The sequence below is a fragment of the Gigantopelta aegis genome, chromosome 1 (assembly GCF_016097555.1).
Source record: "Gigantopelta aegis isolate Gae_Host chromosome 1, Gae_host_genome, whole genome shotgun sequence".
Lineage (NCBI taxonomy): Eukaryota > Metazoa > Mollusca > Gastropoda > Neomphalida > Peltospiridae > Gigantopelta > Gigantopelta aegis.
The window spans coordinates 4892418-4915168 of NC_054699.1; the positions used below are offsets into that span (position 1 = coordinate 4892418).

Consider the following 22751-nt stretch of genomic DNA (forward strand, 5'->3'; position numbering starts at 1 on the left):
GACTCTGCTTAATAGGTGTGGCTTAAATTTTTTCGGTTCATCGAGATATGAATGAAAAAAAGGTATGCACCTCTGGACCAATCAGATTACCATAAAGTGTATAGACGTTAAGAAAATTTAATTATATTGAAAATTAATTACAAATGTTCTCCTGTCATCTTGCATGTCAGAATTTATTGATTTTACTCACCGTGTGTGTAGTGGAACAAAGCGACAATGGGAAAGTTGATATGCATTTGCAAGTTGACTCAACATGTTCCACATGTTTGGAAGTGAATTTTTGATATGCCTAGAATACCCATAGGTTTACGTGAACATGCTATCGTACATGTGTATGTATGTCAACAGAAGAGGTTGGTAGAGTTGTTGAGAGCTCTAGTCATGCTATCGTATGTATGTCAACAGAAGAGGTTGGTAGAGTTGTTGAGAGCTCTAGCCATGCTATCGTACATGTGTATGTATGTCAACAGAAGAGGTTGGTAGAGTTGTTGAGAGCTCTAGCCATGCTATCGTATGTATGTCAACAGAAGAGGTTGGTAGAGTTGTTGAGAGCTCTAGCCATGCTATCGTATGTATGTCGACAGAAGAGGCTGGTAGAGTTGTTGAGAGCTCTAGCCATGCTATCATATGTATGTCAACAGAAGAGGTTGGTAGAGTTGTTGAGAGCTCTAGCCATGCTATCGTACATGTGTATGTATGTCAACAGAAGAGGTTGGTAGAGTTGTTGAGAGCTCTAGCCATGCTATCGTACATGTGTATGTATGTCAACAGAAGAGGTTGGTAGAGTTGTTGAGAGCTCTAGCCATGCTATCGTACATGTGTATGTATGTCAACAGAAGAGGTTGGTAGAGTTGTTGAGAGCTCTAGCCATGCTATCGTACATGTGTATGTATGTCAACAGAAGAGGTTGGTAGAGTTGTTGAGAGCTCTAGCCATGCTATCGTACATGTGTATGTATGTCAACAGAAGAGGTTGGTAGAGTTGTTGAGAGCTCTAGCCATGCTATTCGGAATCTTCAGACATGATTTCATCAGACAGGACGTACCAACGACTTACAACGTCTGGGATAGTCTAGACAGACGTGTAGCACACAGAGCCGGTTTATCCTAGTAGCACATGCTACTGGCCCCGCGCTTCAGGGAGCCCCACAGTGATGTGTACATTTATTCCAACCCCCCACCCCCCTCCTCCCTGAGTGGGTTGCAAAATATATATCCTGAGAAGAGGGCCCCACTATTATTTGTGCTACAGGCCCCACGGATCCTTAAACCGGCTCTGATAGCATATATCACAGCCTTTGATATCAGTCATGGTGCACTGCACTGGCTAGAACGAGAAATAGCCAAATGGGCCCACAGATGAGGATCAATCCGAAACCTACTGCTCATCAAGTGAGTGCTTTACCACTGGGCTATGTGCCTCTATTCTAATAAATAAAATTAATAAAAGAGGGTACTGAACAAATTTGGCATTTAACAGACTAACCCTTACTATTTAATATGACACTTTAAATCTTAGGCATTGATCAGCTTAACCTTTACCATCAAATAACTGATAAACAAAATGTTACCTGCTGCTCCTGGTGTCACCATGGCCTTGATATGAGCCGCAGCGACATCCCTCACGTCTACAATGGGGAAGTTCAGTTTGGGTACGGCAGGCATCGATCTTTCCAACAAACGTTTCACCACCTGCACAAGAATACGTAGCCAGAGTACTTCGATGGTAAGAGAGCTAGATGGACATTTGGACAGTTATCATGGTCTCTAACCATCTGAGACCAATCTATGTCAATATTGTGCAATCTCTTCCTACCAAATGGTAGTCACGGATTCCCACTCTAATACAAGATTACAACAACAATAATTTGTTTGCCATTGAATACCTTTACATTGATAATTTTCGAGCTCCCTGATAAAATTTATTTTTTACATATTAATCACCAATGCACACGACATGATGAAACCTGACAGCACCCACTTTCAATAATGTTCCGGTTAAATACACATTATCTGACAGGTTTCATCGTGTATTTCATATGCACCTTCCTACAGACAGGACACCACATACCATGACCTTTGATATACCAGTCACTGGTTGGGACGGGAAAACCCCTACAAATGGGTCTGCCAAGGTTTGATCCTATGACAGAAAAGCCCTTACCATGACCTTTGATATACCAGTCATGGGGCACTGGTTGGGACGGGGGGAAAAACCCACAAATGGGTCTGCCAAGGTTTGACCCTATGACAGGACAACACATACCATGACCTTTGATATACCAGTCATAGGGCACCGGTTGGGACGGTAAACCCCCACAAATGGGTCTGCCAAGGTTTGATCCTACAACCCAACATTCTTAGACAAGCACTTTTGATGATGTATAAATGCTCAAACCGCAAACAATCCCCAACTTTTGAGTCCGACATACATGCGCGTGGTATTACTGAAAGTAACTTGAGTATACAGGTTCAGGTACATACCTCCATACTCGTTCCCTGTGTTCCATGCAAGACCGGGCCCATCACATAGGCTGGATTCACAACAGCCAGTTCAATACGATCTCCATCTGAAATAATTACACTTTCATTCACTTTGTTATTTTAGTTCATTTACTACCCTTTCCAGACCCTTGATTTGGAAATCCACTGTCCTGATATTTCCACCCTGGACCGTCTCACTGGCCCTGCCAGACATGTGGCCGTGGAGGAGGGACGTGCGTGAAACCAAAGGGGTATATAGGGGCACGAAAAAAGAATTCAGGATGAGGATGTCCTGATATGAACGAGATGAGAAACTTCACTTAAAGGGACAGACCCTAGTTTTTAAACACAAAGGTATATTTTTCGACTAGAGCCTAGTTTCAACCCGTAAAAATGGACACTAAGTTTTGTTAATTTACAAACAAATTTGGAAACATAAGTCTGTGATGTTGAAATACCCTTAAAAATAGACTAAAACATGGCTCTATAAACGTTACTTCTCAGACACACATGCATTTTTAAAAATATGAAAAATAATTTTTTTGTTATTAGAAACACCAGGATGACCAGAAACACTTCGGTTGTACAGGAATGGATAATCAGGTAACCAATTATTCGGTTATGTGAATTTAGTTCTCGTAACTGACGAGTTAGGCCTACCTAATCCTAAAACACTTGAACTACGGTTCTCTACTATATTGGTGGTTTAAATGTATTTAAAAACAAACTGATTTTCTCTTTCATTACTGATATGTGGTATTTTTAATTTTAGAATGTAATTGTTCACCACGTGGTGCAGGATGTAGCCCAGTGGTAAAGCACTCGCTTGATGCGCGGTCGGTCTGGGATCGATCCCTGACGGTGGGTTATTGGGTCATTTCTCGTCACAGCCAGTGCACCACAACTGGTATATCAAGGGCCGTGATATGTGCTATCCTGTCTGTGGGATGGTGCATATAAAAGATCCCTTGCTACTAATAGAAAAATGTAGCGGGTTTCCTCTGTATGACCGTGTCAAAATGACCATATGTTTGACATCCAATAGCCAATGATTAATAAATCAATGTGCTCTAGTGGTGTCATTAAACAAAACAAACTTTGTTCACCACATAAGCAATTGGCAGTTGTCATGATTTTAAAGTTACGTAACCGACACGTGAACAGAACAATGGTTCTCGTGAAATATTGTGCCCTGTGTTACTTGTTGCTGTTCATCTTTTTCAATATTCTCTGTATAAGCAGAACATTAAGTCATAACAAATTCACTGTGTTGTATCCACAAAACGGTCATAAGAAATTGCCAGCGTTTCTGCCAGAAAGACATTTTAGGTATGGCGCTGTGCTAAATGCAAACGCAGTCAATAGGTGCTGGGGGGTGGGGGGCCCTCCCCCAGAAAGAACATGGGTCAGGTTTAGTATTAAAGTTAAGAAAATTATACAGTAATGATAAGAGTAGTTAATTTTGTCAAAAGGTCACCTTAAAAATATAAAATCTGCACACACAAAAAATGGGCATGGCGCCATAACCATTTTTCCCTCTGGCAGAAATCCTGCTCACAAAGTGTAAGTCACCTGGTCAAAATTAGGTGGTACATAATTAATTTCCAGGTGTATACATAGAGGATTACCTCAGCTATTTTTTCTCTAAAAGCCTTTATTTTCGACGCACATGCATGCAAGCCAACCTGAATAGAAACGATGTAAACCACTTTATGCACTGTTCTGAGAATTGCTCTAACTTTGTAATTTAATCACGTTCATAGATAAAAAAAAATAAAAATAATCTCTTTAATCTGCTACAAAATCTATAAGGGCAATTCCATGACGAAGCGGACAAAGACTTAACATTTAAATATTAATTGTTTTAATGAATGAATGTGTTTTGTGATCAACAATATGCTGAAGTTTTTGGATAAAAAACCCAAATTGTCATTGAGATTGCTGCCAAAAAGATATCACATGCTGAATAGTTGCCTATTATTTTGACAAATATACTACTCCAAAGAATTTAAGGGTCAAAGTGTATTAGATTGATGATGTAAACTACACCAAATTTTTTATTTATTGTTCCATATTTACAAAAAATAAACGTCACTGTATACAAGAAAGTCACATGACATGCTGTCAAAGTTGAAGGTCGTCAAACATGGATTTTACACATTAGAACATTCGTTTAATAGTGTGTGAATCCACCCCTGGCGCGAATACACTCGACACATCGTTGCCTCATGCTGTTGATCAGACGTCTGAAGAACTCTTGGGGAATAGCCTGCCACTCTGCCATAAGAAGTTGACCCAGATCATGAAGGTTGGCCGGAGGGGCATGGTTATCCCGAACTCTCCTGCCTAATTCGTCCCAGGCGTGCTCTATTGGGGCCAAGTCAGGCGAATATGCTGGCCAATCCATCCTGGCGATACCTTGTTGTCTGAGAAAGTCCGTTACCACCCTGGTGCGGTGGGGTCTGGCATTGTCATCCTGCAGAACTGCCCCGCCGCCAATCTGCTGAAGGCCTGGGAGAACCAACGGCCGGATAATCTCATTCAGATAGCGGATTCCATTCAGATTGCCATCCACCACATAGAGGGGGGTCCTGTGGTGGATAGAGATGCCGCCCCACACCATGACACTGCCACCATCGAACCGGTGACGTTGTCTAATGTTAACGTCAGCGAAGTGCTCCCCAGGACGTCTGTAGACACGAACCCGACCGTTGTTGAACTGGAGACTAAACCTGGACTCATCAGTGAACATCACTCGACCCCACTGAACACGTTGCTACCGCAGATGAAGCGTGCACCAGTGATGTCTGGCCGTTCTGTGACGTGGTAGGAGTGGTGGTCGAACAGCCTGGCGACGGCAGCGTAGATTATTGGCTTTCAGACGATTGCGTATGGTTTGATCAGACACTCGAGTTCCAGTCGCAGTCCGCAGATTGTCACGTAATCGGGGTGCAGTGGTTGTGCATTGACGTAGAGCCATATTGGTGATGTAGCGGTCCTCTCTATTTGTAGTGCTTCGGGGTCTTCCCGAACGTGGACGATTTCGAACAGAATTCGTTGCTTGGTACCGTTGCCACAGTCGGCCAACGACACTCTAACTGACACCAAGTCTCAGAGCAACATTTCTTTGCGTATTGCCATCCTGAAGCCAAGCAATAGCCCTTCCTCGATCTTCGAAAGTCAGTTGAAGTCGTACCATTGTCGAATTTGGAGTGTGCACCGTACACGAACGCAAGCTCCAATTATATGGAAATTCAGCATTGGGAACATGGAATACACGTGCAAAGCGTGCAAATGAAGCACTTTGTGAAAAAGCAAGTTATGGGCACTTAGCAGACCTTTCGCTTTCGCCCTAATTTACGTGCAAATGTAAGCATGTTTTCGCCATTAGAACTAGTCGACAGTGTCAATGACAGTGGATTTTAATTCATTTATGGGTTGCTTAGACCCACTTTCGTCAAAATGGAACAATACCATGCGTGACATTATGGTCTAGCTAATATAATTGACATTCAGAAAATAATGTCGAAAATATCGTCAGACCCTTAAATTCTTTTGAGTAGTATAAATACAATAAAAGCATATTTTTTAAGGTCATAATACATAAATTATGCTTTAGACAATCAAATACAGGTTGCATATATGTAATAGCATATCTAATACCTACATGTTACACCCATTGCAGTTACATAATATGATATGTTATGTTTGTAATTCTTGGTCAAATAAAATAGACCACCTGGCACAATGTAACGCGAGTAACCGAAATAGCTATTTTTTCCTTTCTATCATTTATTTCTTGTTTCTAACAAACGACACTTGATATTTTCCTACACTAATACATACTATAGGTAATGAAGCCACAAATTTTTCACAATAGTGACATGAAACACGACACGGATACATCAAAAATTGTAATGCGAGTAACCGAAAAATATGTAACGTGAGTTACCAACATTTTATTTTAATAGAACAATACCAGTGTATGAATAATTATGCCAACATACTTCTCACAAGTTAGTTTTTGCTGCCAGTTACTGGCTAGTAAGCCTAAATATATATGTGCAATTCCAGGGTTTCTCGCTTTACATTTTTACCATACTAATTCTTTTGGTTTGCTCAGGATTAAGAATTATACATTCAACACTTATTTTTTTTTATATTACATTATATTTTATAGTTAAATAATCAATGTATATTATAAAAAAAAGAAAAAAGAAATATAATGATTAGTTTTCATACTGTGAATGTGTAAACATCGGTTACTCGCGTTACAAAAAAAGGACATGACAAAAAATGAACACACTTAAAATCCAGTCTCCTCATACTGTAAAAGCTATGATAAAAGTGGTTATACTGGTGCATAGCTATGGTGTTTAGGTATCTTTATATGATAAAAGTTTTGAAATTGTACAATTAATAAAACATTTTGGTTTCAAAATAGTCCGCTATTTGATAATGGCTAAAAAAAAAAAGATTATGAAGAAAAATAACAGTTTTTAAATGTCAAACTTTTATTGAAAGAAACGATCAGAAAGCCACACAAATCAACTGGGTAAATATTACCAACAAATTAAACTTACAATAAGTTAAACAATGAATAAATTAACCATTTTCGGGAATTAACGTAAATATTTAGAAAAATAAAATTTGAATTAAAAAAACCAAAACTCTAAAAAGAAGTATAAAATTTGAAATGTCCACAACTGTTGGCAATATCACTCTACTTTGTACTGTCCTTTGAAAGAGTGAATGGCACTGATTTGGAATTGGTTGTTTTCATGTGGTACACACGTCGAATTCCAGGGACTGCAGTATGCCATTCACCCTTTCAAAGGACAGTACAGAGTGGAATAGTCCCAATGCAGTACCAAATTTGCAAGATTCTGAAATCATGGTTGGTGACTGGTATGTTGTTGAATATGACGGGATATTGTTCCCAGAAGTGATTGACATCGGCTTGCAGGAAAATGACTATCTGGTATCAGTGATGGAACCAGCAGGATGTTATTGGAAATGGCCAAACAAGAGAGACAGCATTTACTACATGAGGAATAAAATGATTAAGGCTCTAGACAAACCTGATATTGCCAACAGTCGTGGACATTTAAAATTTTCTACTTCTTTTTAGAGTGTTGTTTTAATTCAAATTTCAATTTCCTAAAAATTGATCTTAAGTCCCGAAAATGGTTAATTTATTCATAGCTTAACTTGTTGTAAGTTTAATTTGTTGGTAATATTTACTCAGTTGATTTATGTGGCTTTCTGATGTTTCTTTCAATAAAAGTTGACATTTAAAAACTATTACGTTTCTTTCGAATAATTTGATTTAGCCATTACCAAATAGCAGACAAATTGTAACGCGTGTAACCGACTATTTTGAAAACCAAAAATATATTAATTGTACAATTTCAAAACGTTTATCATATAAAGATACCTAAACACCATAGCTATACACCAATATATCCACTTTTATCATAACTGTCACAGTATGAGGAGACTTTGCATTTTAAGTGTGTTCATTTTTTGTCATGTCCTTTTTTTGTAATGCGAGTAACCGATGTTTACGCATTTACAGTATGAAAACTAATCATATTATTTCCTTTTTCTTTTTTTTATAATATGCATTGATTATTTAACTAATAAAATGTAATAAAGAAAATAAGTGTTGAATGTATTATTATTAATCCTGAGTAAATCAAAAGAATTAGTATGGTAAAAATGTAACGCGAGTAACCGTGGAATTGCCCATAAGGAATTGCATTAAAATGGCATTCTGTAATAAATTTAACACCAAAAACAGAGAGCCGTAAATGCTAACTCTTTAAACTACATGATGTTATTTTGTGTGTTTGCCAAATCATGATGACATCATATTTAGTACCAACAAGGTCATTGGTTTGTTGAATTGTAAGCATCAAATTGTCAAATAGTATTGCTCGTTAAACCAATGCAGAATATTTCTCATTGAGAAAATATGGAAAATACTTTCAAGTTTCACTGTCATGAGTGACTGCTGGGGTAATAAATGTATTACATTACCTGGAAGTTCCTTCACATAATCCCAGGCAGCTTTCTCAGCGAGTGTTTTGCTCTTGGAGTAAGCGTCTAGTTTCTCAGTGTTGCTCCAGTCCTCCTCAGTAAACACTTTATCCAGTTCCTGGTTTCCTGGCACTGTCCCTATGTGCACATTTCAAATGAAGACAATGAGCATTTCAAAACACAGGTCAGGTCAGGTCATAGGGCTTAACGTGCACGTCCAGAGCAAGTTATTGTAGCGCATGCCTGTCATGGCAGTGTGTGATTTTGGTTTAAACATTTTAAGTGTAATAAGGACTCTTTATTTACAAATGTTTCGAGTCCGCGCCACCAACCCAGCGAGCCCTATAGCATGCATCTCCAGTGGAACAGAAGATACACTAAATGTTTCGAGTCTGCCACCAACCCAGTGAGCCCTATAGCATGCATCTCCAGTGGAACAGAAGATACACTAAATGTATTTACAAATGTTTCGAGTCCGCGCCACCAACCCAGCGAGCCCTATAGCATGCATCTCCAGTGGAACAGAAGATACACTAAATGTTTCGAGTCCGCCACCAACCCAGCGAGCCCTATACCATGCATCTCCAGTGGAACAGAAGATACACTAAATGTTTCGAGTCCGCCACCAACCCAGCGAGCCCTATACCATGCATCTCCAGTGGAACAGAAGATACACTAAATGTTTTGCATGAAACCATGGAAAAGATCGCTATTCATGACTGTGGTTTCCCAGGATTTTGAGATAAATGTTGACTGTGTCATTTCGAAGAATCAATGTACATGTAATTTGTCCAAATAATGTTTACGAGTCATGCGGGCTCCCGTACTATCCTCAAAACCACACACTGCATGGGCACGTGCCGCCTTACACAGGCTCCTTTGTACAGGACAGAAAAGGGGTTGGGCTGGGTGGGAGAAGGGACCACCCAAGCTAGTCCAGTGGAAGAGAGCACTGGCAGTCTGACCCGAGTTTTTAAATACATCCAGAACATTTCATGGGCGTAGGAAGGTGCCAAAAAGTGGGGGGCCACACACACACATATAGATATAAATACATGTATCAATATACAGTGAAACTCCTCTAAACCGGACATCAATGGGATCAAGTAAAATGTCCGGTTTTCAGAGGTGTTCGGTTTTCAGGGGTCTGCATTTACGTAACTACCTTCCCTTTCCCATTAAATAGTTCAGCGTATCGTTTATTTCTGCTAATGATCTTTGCAAAGTCTGCTTTATAAACCTCTCGCTTCTTGATAATGTCTCCAACTGCTGAATTTCCGACAATAAACTTTTCACCCCAAAATCTTAACGTTTGTTTAGGTTTACTTTCGAAACTTTTAATTATTTAAAGTTTATAATCGTGTGATAGTTCAACACGGCGACGTTTAGCTGGTCGTTTTGTTATGTTGAAAATCGATATGAAAATAATATGTTACTAACATCTGTTCGACCATGCAAAGCCAACGTTACTGTTGTTTACTCTTTATTTAGCAAAATAAATGTTTTTAAAAGAGCAACAAATTCACACGATAGGAAGACAGTGAATTAAATTCATTGTTTGTTTTTTTCGATCTTTGAAGCAAATCATGTTATACGTTTGTGAAGGAATATATAGACCGTAAATCACCTTCGTGACTTAAAACATCAAACCCAAACCCGAACTCGGCTTATCGTAACCAACACAATGCTTGTGTAAATTAAATATCTACGCTGGCGATGGGTCTTTTGTTAAATGTTTATTAACATGTTGCTAACCTTGCCTACTTAGGGGCGTGTAACTGTGATTACAATGATAATAGCGAACCCGAGCATGTGCACATTATGTGTTCGCAGACAGGTAATCCAGCTGGAGTGACATTAGGAGCAAGTAGTGGTTTGGTCATTCGGTTTTCATGGGGACGATTTACACTAAATTGACACATTGGGACCGAATTGTTTGTCCGGTGTTCAGTTTAGAGGGGTTTCCGGTTTAGAGGGGTAAATTTTAGTGTTAAAAGATACGCAAATCACGGGACCGTGTAAAACGTCCGGTTTTGAGGGAATTCCGGTTTTGAGGGGTTTCACTGTATATACACACAAAGTGAACGGACACAAGGCCCCTTGACATCCCCCACTCTCTTCCTACGCCAGTGCATTGTTTAATAAGCAGCTACCAGAAATGAAGTTGTTTAATAAGCAGCTACCAGAAATGAAGTTGTTTAATAAGCAGCTACCAGAAATGAAGTTGTTTAATAAGCAGCTACCAGAAATGAAGTTGTTTAATAAGCAGCTACCAGAAATGAAGTTGTTTAATAAGCAGCTACCAGAAATGAAGTTGTTTAATAAGCAACGATTGGGAATAAAATATTCGACACCCCAGCACATTGTTTAATAAAAAAACTGCAAGCAGCTAGAAGTCATGTTTATAGTTTGGTTTGTTTGATGACACTGATAGAGCACATTGATTAATTAATCATCGGCTACAGGATGTTAAACATTTGGTAATTCTGACATCCGAGAGGAAACCCGCTACATTTTTCCATTAGTAGATTGGAAATCTTTTATATGCACCATCCCAGAGACAGGAAAACACATACCATGGCCTTTAATACACCAGTCGTGGTGAACTGGCTGGAACAAGAACCGTAGCCCAATGGGACCATCAACTGGTTGGAATGGGACAAAAAGGAAAATTACTGAATGAGCGTACAAAGTGGATTCTATTCTACGATCAAAGCACCTTTAGCGAACACTCTACCAACTGGTCTCTTTAATGTACTTAATATATTTGGTACAGCTCAATAGTAGAAGGAGGGAAGGAAATGTTTTACTTAACGACACATTCAACACATTTTATTTATACCACGTACAGCCTTTGATATAATAAAAGTCATGGTGCACTGGCTGGAACAGGAAATAGCCCAATGGGCCCACTGACGGGGATCGATCCTAGACTGACTGTGCATTTAGCAAGTGTTTTACCACTGGGTTACTTTCCCCTCCCCACCCCCACACACCACGCCCTCAATAGTATAATGCTCACTTGGGGCGAGGTGGCTTGTGAGATCAATAACAGGACATTACATACCATTGCCTTTGATGAACCAGTTGTGGGGCACTGGTTTGGACTGAAAAAGATTAAACTTTGTTTTGTTTTAGTACACCTCTAGAGCAGATTAATGAATTAATCACTGGCTATCAAACTTGGTGAATTAAGCTTCATACACAATTAAGAAGGCAAAATTCATGCAATTACTTTTCATTATAAACTTTCAATTTCCAAGGGCTTTTGCATTCAATTGGCAACATCTGGTCTCCAACAGTTTTGTCGGTATTCGCAACAGTTTTCAGTATTTGTGACAACTGACACAGACGAGTAAAATTGTTAATAATACCAGCCTACAAATTTTGGAATTATGACAAAATAAACTTGAGGAAGATAAATGTTAATTATGTTTATCGACAGAAATATATTCATCAAGCACTTTTCAAGGGTAGGGGCAAGACGTAGGCCAGTGGTACAACGCTTGGCTGATGCGCAATCGATCTAGGATCGATCCCGTCGGTGGGCCTATTTCTTGTTCCATCCAGTGATCCACAACTGGTGTAACAAAGGCTGTGGCATGTACTATCCTGTCTATGGCATGGTGCATATAAAAGATCGCTTGGCTTGCTGCTATTCGAAAAGAGTAGTCCATGAAGTGGCGACAGCAGGTTTCCTCTCTCAATGTCTGTGTGGTCCTTAACCATATGTCCCATGCCATATCCCCAACTGTCTATATCCTCAACTGTCCCAGGACTGGTGTATCAAAGGCCATGGTAGGTGCTATCGTGTCTATGGGACAGCATATAAAATATCTCTTGCTGCTAATGAAAAATACATGTATAGTGGGTTTTCTCTGACTGTTACAACAACCAAATGTTTGACATCAAACAGCAGGTGATTAATAAATCAATGTGCTCAAGTACGTGGCTTCATTAAATAAAACAAACTTTATCTTTCCCTCTCTTTCTCTCTCGTCCAAATTACATGTTAGACCACTTTTCAAGATACAGATTAGCTCATCTTCTACTAGCTTAGCTGAGGCTGATTGGATTGTGTCATTTCATTTACGGTTATATGGCGTCAGACATATGGTTAAGGACCATACAGGTATTGAGGGAGGAAACCCTCTGTCGCCACTTCATGGGTTACTCTTTTCAATTAGCAGCAAGAAATATTTTAGGGGCCATTCAAAAATTATGTAATGCTTAAGGGGATGTGGAGTTTAAGTCCAAGCGTTATGTGATGTTACAAGGGGTGGAGGGTGTAATGAACAGTGTTACGTAACAATTTAGTTTTCTCTTAAACGTGCCATGACAACAATATGTAATGTAGGTTTTTAGAGGTAAATGTAAACAAAATATATAATTATAAATCAAGCTGAAATGCTTTAATACACCAGAAATTTAATACTGTATTTATATGTTGGTGATCAATTAAAATGGTGCAAGTGAAAACCCGCGTTTTTTTTCATTGTTCAGCAATACGTCACTTTAATGACGTCATTGTAGTACACATGAGTATAAATAAACACTGCCACGTTGCTTTGTCTGTGTGTTGCGTGGGGGTATCTCCGAGCGTTACGTAATATTTTGGGGGGTGTATGGTCTAGCGTTACAAGGGTGGGTGGGTGGATATCTAATGTTGACAAAAATAGCGTTATGTAATAACGGCCCCCTTATATATACCATCCCAGGAAAGCACATACCATGGCCTTTGATAGCACATACCATGGCCTTTGATATACCAGTATTTTAATATTTGATATACCAGTCGTGGTGCACTAGCTGGAGTGAGAAATAGCCCAATGGGCCCACTGATGGGGATCGATCCCAAATCAACCGTGAATCAAGCAAACGCTTTACCACTAATATTCTAAGGATGTTTACTTGCGCTAATGTTCCCAATCCCATCACACATGGGACCGTGGCAAGAAATCCTGGCTAAATTTGTGTAAATCAATATTTCTTTACTCACATGATACAGCAGCACATGAGCTGGTGAGGACGACTCGTCTGACGGACTTGGCAGCGACGCACGCCTTCAGCACGTTTGTCGTCCCGTCGACCGCGGGCTGGATGACCTCGTTCTCATCCTTCGGGGCACTGTTTGGAAACGGACTCGCTACGTGGATTACGTACTCCACATCTTTCACCGCTCTGTAATCACGTCAAACAAACACATTAAAAGTGACGTGGATTACATACTCTGCATCTTTCACCGCTCTGAAATCACATCAAACATACATATTAAAAGTGACGTGGATCACGTACTCCACATCTTTCACCGCTCTGTAATCACGTCAAACAAACATATTAAAAGTGACGTGGATTACGTACTCTGCATCTTTCACCGCTCTGAAATCACATCAAACATACATATTAAAAGTGACGTGGATCACGTACTCCACATCTTTCACCGCTCTGTAATCACGTCAAACAAACATATTAAAAGTGACGTGGATTACGTAGTCTGCATCTTTCACTGCTCTGAAATCACGTCAAACAAACATATTAAAAGTGACGTGGATCACGTAGTCTGCATCTTTCACCGCTCTGAAATCACGTCAAACAAACATATTAAAAGTGACGTGGATTACGTACTCTGCATAGGCCGCTCTGAAATCACGTCAAACATACATATTAAAACTGACGTGGATTACGTAGTCTGCATCTTTCACCGCTCTGAAATCACGTCAAACAAACATATTAAAAGTGACGTGGATTACGTAGTCTGCATCTTTCACCGCTCTGAAATCACGTCAAACAAACATATTAAAAGTGACGTTGATTACGTAGTCTGCATCTTTCATCGCTCTGAAATCACGTCAAACATACATATTAAAACTGACGTGGATTACGTAGTCCGCACAGACTGCTCTGAAATCACGTCAAACAAACATATTAAAAGTGACGTTGATTACGTAGTCTGCATCTTTCATCGCTCTGAAATCACGTCAAACATACATATTAAAAGTGACGTGGATTATGTAGTCCGCACAGACTGCTCTGAAATCACGTCAAACAAACATATTAAAACTGACGTGGATTACGTAGTCCACACAGACTGCTCTGAAATCACGTCAAACAAACATATTAAAAGTGACGTTGATTACGTAGTCTGCATCTTTCATCGCTCTGAAATCACGTCAAACATACATATTAAAAGTGACGTGGATTATGTAGTCCGCACAGACTGCTCTGAAATCACGTCAAACAAACATATTAAAACTGACGTGGATTACGTAGTCCGCACAGACTGCTCTGAAATCACGTCAAACAAACATATTAAAAGTGACGTGGATTACGTAGTCTGCATCTTTCACCGCTCTGAAATCACGTCAAACATACATATGAAAACTGACGTGGATTACGTAGTCCGCACAGACTGCTCTGAAATCACGTCAAACAAACATATTAAAAGTGACGTGGATTACGTAGTCTGCATCTTTCACCGCTCTGAAATCACGTCAAACATACATATGAAAACTGACGTGGATTACGTAGTCCGCACAGACTGCTCTGAAATCACGTCAAACAAACATATTAAAAGTGACGTGGATTACGTAGTCTGCATCTTTCACCGCTCTGAAATCACGTGAAACATACATATGAAAACTGACGTGGATTACGTAGTCCGCACAGACTGCTCTGAAATCACGTCAAACAAACATATTAAAAGTGACGTGGATTACGTAGTCTGCATCTTTCACCGCTCTGAAATCACGTCAAACATACATATTAAAAGTGACGTGGATTACGTAGTCTGCATCTTTCACCGCTCTGAAATCACGTCAAACATACATATGAAAACTGACGTGGATTACGTAGTCCGCACAGACTGCTCTGAAATCACGTCAAACAAACATATTAAAAGCGACGTGGATTACGTAGTCTGCATCTTTCACCACTCTGAAATAACGTCAAACAAACATTAAAAGTGACGTGGATTACGTAGTCCGCACAGACTGCTGTGAAATCACGTCAAACAAACATATTAAAACTGACGTGGATTACGTAGTCTGCATCTTTCACCACTCTGAAATCACGTCAAACAAACATATTAAAACTGACGTGGATTACGTAGTCCGCACAGACTGCTCTGAAATCACGTCAAACAAACATATTAAAAGTGACGTGGATTACGTAGTCTGCATCTTTCACCGCTATAATATATACCTGTAATTAAATCGATTCATCTGCCATTTTACGGCACATTACTAATGTCGTAATTGTTATTAGGAATGCATGCGAATGAACTTGTGAAGAGGTGATTCCTATAGTTGATAAATAATAATTAAAGTTACTGTTTGTGTTCGGTTCCACTAAAACAGTGAACGACTATTGACTATCATTATCAAATTCCGTACCCAATAATTATATTAAACGAATTTAAGCATTACTATTTTAATGGCACTGCTAAGAGATGCATTTAAATTGCAGTACTCATTAAAAGTTAAATAAAAGCATTGTGATAATATCTACCAGTGTTACTAGTAGTTACCAATCGGCTACCTTGCTTTTGGTTTAAATAATATTTATTTTCGTCACATATCATATACTGCCTTGTAAATCCATAAATACTGTTTTGTAAATAGTCGTGTCTTTAAAGCTTTTTAAAGTCGGGTCATGAAATTAGAAACAAGTTTTCATCCTCCACTGGTGAACATGACTTCCGACATGATTAAAACGACATTCACAACTGGATAAGTCGTTATCGTGAAGGGACCCGTTATCACGATAAGCACAAGACGATTGGAGCGCAGCATAACACATATACAAGTCAACATTTAAAATAATTAACGTTTGAGTTTCAAACAGACAAGTATTTAATACATAAATAAAACCTGGCTCTAAAGGGGACAGAACCGACTTGTTCCAAAACTGAACTGTGGCCGAATTATTTCCAAACACTTGATATTCAAGTTAAGGGAGATAACATCATAATGAAGTATATTACCTCCCCCTTAACGTCACTGTTTTTACTCTTGAATACTGGAAAATCGTTATTCATAGTCCTATTAACATGTCTCAAACAACGGATAAAAAACACGTTTTATGGAAGATAAATTGCTACTGGTCCAGTGTTTTCCGATGTCCAGTTTTCTTTACAGATTAAAGTAAGATTATTGGATAGTCGCCAACTGGTGAATGTGATTTTATTTTTTAGATGCCAGGGAATGTTTTTAGTCGCCATGGCGAGTATTTTACTCGTTTTGTAGAGCACTGCTGTAATCACGTCAAACAAACATATTAAAAGTGACGAGGATTACGCATTCTGCATCTTTCACCGCTCTGAAAGCATGTTGAAGAAACAAATATAAAAAATGTACAGTAAAACAAAATGTCTTAGTTAAATCACCAAATATTACTCTAGAGTCAGATCCTGGGATCCACTTAATATATTCAAGTGTCTTGTTTATTCTGTGTTTCCAACAAATGTCATTATGTTGTCCTTTTCACAAGCTGGTCCATGTGTCCTTTCTTCACTACCATCCCACCACATTACATTTTATCTGGAGCCACTGGAGTGAATGTAGAAAAAAACCCCACCCCAAAACAAAAACTAAAATAAAAACCACAAACACCCTCACCAACCTACCCTACTTAATTTTTCTTGGCATGACTGCTTTAAAAAAAAAAACCCAAAAAACTATACTTCCAATTTGAAAATACTTACCCTTCCCAGGATTCTGGTTTTGTGAGATCAGCCTCGACCAACTCGAGTTTGTATTTGGCATCAGGGCACAGATTGTACAAATGTTTCACCTTCGATTCGTCCTGCAGACTGCGCACTGTACCCCTCACCTGGTAGCCCCCCTCCTGCAGTTGTTTTACAACATGTGTCGCAATGTAACCAGATGCTCCTGTAACCAGCACCACTAGCAAAATAAAACAAATAAATCAGTTTTTCATTTTATTGAACATGGTTTTCAATTTAACGTCATAACAACACTTTGTTAAATCTATGATCAAAACTCCTTTCATGGATATACTTAACGTTAAGAATCATACTCTGGGACAGCCTTGTGTAATGTTTCAAATACAATGTGACGTCATTTGTAAATCATATATGACGTCAGTAAATAAAAGGCGCTAACTGTAATAAAAAGAAAAAGGGAATTCCCCATTTGCAAGCTCTGGTCTGTATTGCACATATGTGCGATACAAAATAAATTTATTGCACATTTTCAAAATGTCTTTATCACTATAGTAAGATTGAATAGTGATGTAATAAACATTTTGCATGCTTAGAACATTGTGTTCACCCAAATGATGTCATGTTCCTATAGACAGAACGCTCAGCGTTCCTCAATTCCATAATATTCAACAAACTTTCCAGACGAAAAAACACAAAAAACTTTTATGTTTAACAACACGACTAGAGCACATTGAGTTTAAAGTTTGTTTTGTTTAAAGACACCACTAGAGCATTTATTAATTATTGGCTATTGGATTTCAAACATGGCAATTTTGACATAATCTAAGAAAGGAATCCCGCTATATTTTTTTATTAGTAGCATATGCACCATCCCAGACAGGATAGCACATACCATGGTTTTTGATATACCAGTATTTTAATATTTGATATGCAAAAAAATAGTATTTTAAAATTTGATATGCAAAACATGGCTTTTGATATACCAGTATTTTAATATTTGATATACCAGTTGTGGTGCACTGGCTGAAACGAGAAATAGCCCAATAGGCCCACCGATGGGGATCGATCCCAAACCAACCACACATCAAGCGAGTGCTTTACCATCGAGCTATGTCCTGCCTCAGAGAACATTGATTAATTAATCACTGGCTATTGGATGTCAAACATTTAGTAGGCATCAGAGGAAACCTGCTACATTTTTCCATTAGCAGCAAGGTATCTTTTATATGCACTTTCCCACAAGCAGGAAAGCACATACCACAGCCTTTGACCAGTTGTGGCGCACCAGTTGGAACGAGAGAAAAAAAACCCAGTTAGTTGAATGGATCCACTGAGGTGGTTTGATCCTGCGATTCAAACACCTCAGGTGAGCACTCGTGATCAACCAGCTGAGCAAAATCCTGGCCCTACCTTTCGAGACAAAGTAAGCCGTATTATTTCATTAAACTTTTGTTAATCGTAATATAGAAAGGTGATATGTAATAAATACAGAATGTTTACAGTGCACAAAATGTATACCACTCGACCACTACATGGTCTCATGACATAATATTTTTGCACACTATAAACTTGTGCAATAAATGACAAAACAACTGTTAAGTGGTGGATCTGTCTATATATCAGCCTTCATGACAGGAAGGAAATGCTTTATTTAACGACACACTCAACACATTTCATTTACGGTTATATGGCGTCAGACATATGGTTAAGGACCACACAGTTATTGAGAGAGGAAACCCGCTGTTGCCACTTCATGGGCTACTCTTTTCGACTGGCAGCAAGGGAACTTTTATATGCACCATCCCATAGACAAGATAGCACATACCACGGCCTTTGATGTACCAGTCGTGGTGCACTGGCTGGACCTTCATGACAGACTGGATTCACTCTTATTGCCATCACGGATGGTGCAATTGCTGTAGCTGCTGTATGAATTAGCATAGATCAGGTGATTTACTGTTGAAAGTTTATTGCAGCTGAATAAAATTTATAGCAGTCAACTGGCATTTCTGGCTTTTAATTTTGTGTTTATTTGTTGTAAAAGTTACTGGTTTAAAAGTGCTATAGGCATGCTTAAAATACACGCAGTAAAGCATTTTGCTTAAAGTTCCAAATTGCCATAGGTAAGCAAATTAACTAAGTTCGAGCCCTTTGTTTGACATGTGGTTCATACCACCATACCGTAAATCATTGAATAGAAGATCAACCCCTGCAGTTGCCCACGGCAATCGGCAATGCTGTGTAGTTTTTAATTCTCCACAGCACTTGTTTGACATGTGGTTCATACCACCATACCATAAATCACTGAATAGAAGATCAACCCCTGCAGTTGCCCACGGCAATCGGCAATGCTGTGTAGTTTTTAATTCTCCACAGCACTTGTTTGACATGTGGTTCATACCACCATACCGTAAATCACTGAATAGAAGATCAACCCCTGCAGTTGCCCACGGCAATCGGCAATGCTGTGTAGTTTTTAATTCTCCACAGCACGTTTGACATGTGGTTCATACCACCATACCATAAATCACTGAATAGAAGATCAACCCCTGCAGTTGTCCACGGCAATCGGCAATGCTGTGTAGTTTTTAATTCTCCACAGCACTTGTTTGACATGTGGTTCATACCACCATACCATAAATCACTGAATAGAAGATCAACCCCTGCAGTTGCCCACGGCAATCGGCAATGCTGTGTAGTGTTTAATTCTCCACAGCACTTGTTTGACATGTGGTTCATACCACCGTACCGTAAATCATTGAATAGAAGATCAACCCCTGCAGTTGCCCACGGCAATCGGCAATGCTGTGTAGTTTTTAATTCTCCACAGCACTTGTTTGACTTGACTATATTCAGGGTTTTTCCAATGGCATGGGTTTTTTTTTTGTTGCCATGAACATTTTCTTAATTGCAGGGGTTGGAAGATTAAGCTTCTATTTTTTTTTGTGATGCTCTGAGACCCGGTGTAACAGCCCAAAATATACCCCCAGCCAAACTATACCCGGGGTTAAAGTGGACTAACCTGTTTTTATACCCCTAACCCTAACCCTAATTTTTTTTATTACTAACCTGCATACAAAATAAATAAATAAATAAATAATAAACACTTTAAAAGAAAAGTAACTATTGCTTTCATAAAATCACAGATTAGTCATTTTAGAAGATATTTCGATATTCTCTAGCCCAAAATATATAAATTATGATGGAAAAAAACCCTCTGGACATTGAAAATACAGACTTGAGAGGTATATTCTGGGCTAGCCTGTTTTATACCCCTGGGTATATTCTGGGATAGTCCAGTTTATATCCTGGGTATAGTTTGGCAGGGGTATATTTTGGGCTATTATACCGGCCTCTATTCAAAGCAGGCCTCTATTTTTTTGCATGCAAAATTTTATAACATAGCCTTGCTGTACGGTAATAATGTACGCTTCCAAACTTTTTTGTACATGTGTAAATTAACGCCTCATCTCATTGAGAAATGAAAAACACTTTTTCTTTCCTGTTGTTGCCACGTGGTTGTAAGCTTTTCATGTATTGCAATGGAAATGACGAAGGAAGGAAAGAAGGAAATGTTTTGTTTTATGACGCACTCAACACATTTTATTACGGTTACATGGCGTCAGACATATGGTTAAGGACCACACAGATACTGAGAGAGGAAATCCGCTGTCACCATAGGCTACTCTTTTCGATTAGCAGCAAGGGATCTTTTATATGCACCATCCCACACAGGATAACACATACCACAGCCTTTGATATACCAGTCGTGGTGCACTGGCTGGAGTGAGAAATAGCCCAATGGGCCCACCGACGGGGATCGATCCCAAACCGACTGTGCATCAAGCGAATGCTTTACCACTGGGCTACGTCCCGCCCCTGGAAATGACGAGTATAATGTGGTCATTAACTTGACAAAGCTACAATAGCAAAATTGGCCTTGATATTCAAGGCAGGTCTCTATTGTTTTTTACGATGCAGCATGCTATGAAACCCGACCTCTATTCAAAGTAGGTGTGTAATTGAAGTAGGTGTGTATTCGAGGCAGGTCTCTATTCAGGCATTTACGTACTTCATCAAGATTAACATCCACTGACAGTAATGAAGTAATGTTTAAGAACAGCTACAATGTAGCTAGAAAATATACCGTAAATGCTAGTTCATCAAGATTAACGTCGACTGCATGACATACAGTCTGTACGTAGTCTGTATGCATGTCATGCAGTCGACGTTAATCTTGATGAACTAGCATTTACGGTATATTTTCTAGCTAGCTGTTCTTAAACAATACTTCATGGACTGTAGGATCGATCAGTCTCATTGGAGCGGATCAATGGTTTTGTATCGGGGATAAAATTATTTCTAGAAAGGGCAATTTGGGTTTGTTGAAGGCAAATCAGCTGTGCTCAGAGAGTACTACAATATGTACATGTAGATCTGTAAGTGATAGGCAAACATTTTTTATTATTTTTTAAATATTGTTATGGAGTCATCTCCGTTTGCAGAGAGTGACTATATCCTAGCTCTCGAATGGTGAAGTACTTGGGCTAGGCATTGCCTGGTTCACAGAGTTTGATATTCCATTCTTGAGGCACTGATTGGGATGGGGAAAAAAAAAAAAATGGGTCCATGAACGAGGTTTGATCCTATGACCCAGTGCTCTAGGATGAGTGCTCTGCTGAAGCATTAATTCATACCAGCCTGTAAAGCAGAGATAAAACGACAGCTCCACTCTGTGACAGATCACACTCAGCATTTCATCTAATATATTTAGGGGCTAACTGACGTTCCTTGAATTTCCATTTGGTTACAGATTTTCTGATCAATTTCGGCAAATTTTTATAAATTTTGGCTTAAACCCTATGCCGGACCGTACAGATCGCAGCTCACACAAGCGTTCTAACCATTGAACGTCGTGTAGTCTTCGACCCGATTTGAGGGAGTCGTAATCACATTCGTGATTCACAATCTCGACACCAACTGTCGACAGTCACTGACTGAGTGGGACACCACTTGCCGTGTGCATGCGTAAAATGACGTATAAGAATTGAACAAGGCAATAAAAGCGCTGTGGTGTTATTATGAAATATGTTCGAAATGTCAGCAGAGTAAAAACATTAAACTTTTAACTCAGTGTTCGAAACCTGCTCAAAACAGGAAGAAAATACATCAACTTACACGCGCCCTCGGATGCAGTCGCCATAACTCATTCGGCAGAAAGTCATGTGACTTGCTATTTTTAAAATCGATGGTTATACGCCACAGATTAGGCCTACACTAGGGGCGCTTACAAAATTTCTTCACAAGCGTATCACGCGCGCGTGTAAAATGTTAAAACAAGGGGTTGCACAGTGTAAAAAAAATAGTTGTACGGCTCGGTTGCCAGACTCTCCTTTCACATTTAACTGTGAAGGACATTTTCACAGATACAACAAATAACACACACACACACACACACACACACACACCTCTGAAAATGGTCGTACTCTGCGCCGTCCCTGTAAATTTAAAAATTCTGTTTAACGACACCACTAGAGGACATT

At 39.2% G+C, this 22751-nt stretch overlaps 1 protein-coding gene across 1 annotated transcript in view; it reads right to left on the reverse strand.

Annotated features, from left to right (window-relative positions):
- LOC121368645 (putative dihydroflavonol 4-reductase) overlaps window positions 1–22435 on the reverse strand; it is a 32798-nt gene extending 10363 nt beyond the window's left edge. The window contains exons 1-6 of the mRNA XM_041493386.1: window positions 22387–22435; window positions 17227–17428; window positions 13525–13706; window positions 8526–8663; window positions 2484–2569; window positions 1571–1691 (exon numbers count right to left, since the gene is read on the reverse strand). Coding sequence (XP_041349320.1) covers window positions 1571–1691; window positions 2484–2569; window positions 8526–8663; window positions 13525–13706; window positions 17227–17428; window positions 22387–22411 — 754 coding nt within the window. The 5' untranslated portion in view covers window positions 22412–22435. The remainder of the gene's footprint in view (window positions 1–1570; window positions 1692–2483; window positions 2570–8525; window positions 8664–13524; window positions 13707–17226; window positions 17429–22386) is intronic.
- Window positions 22436–22751: the final 316 nt, after the last annotated feature.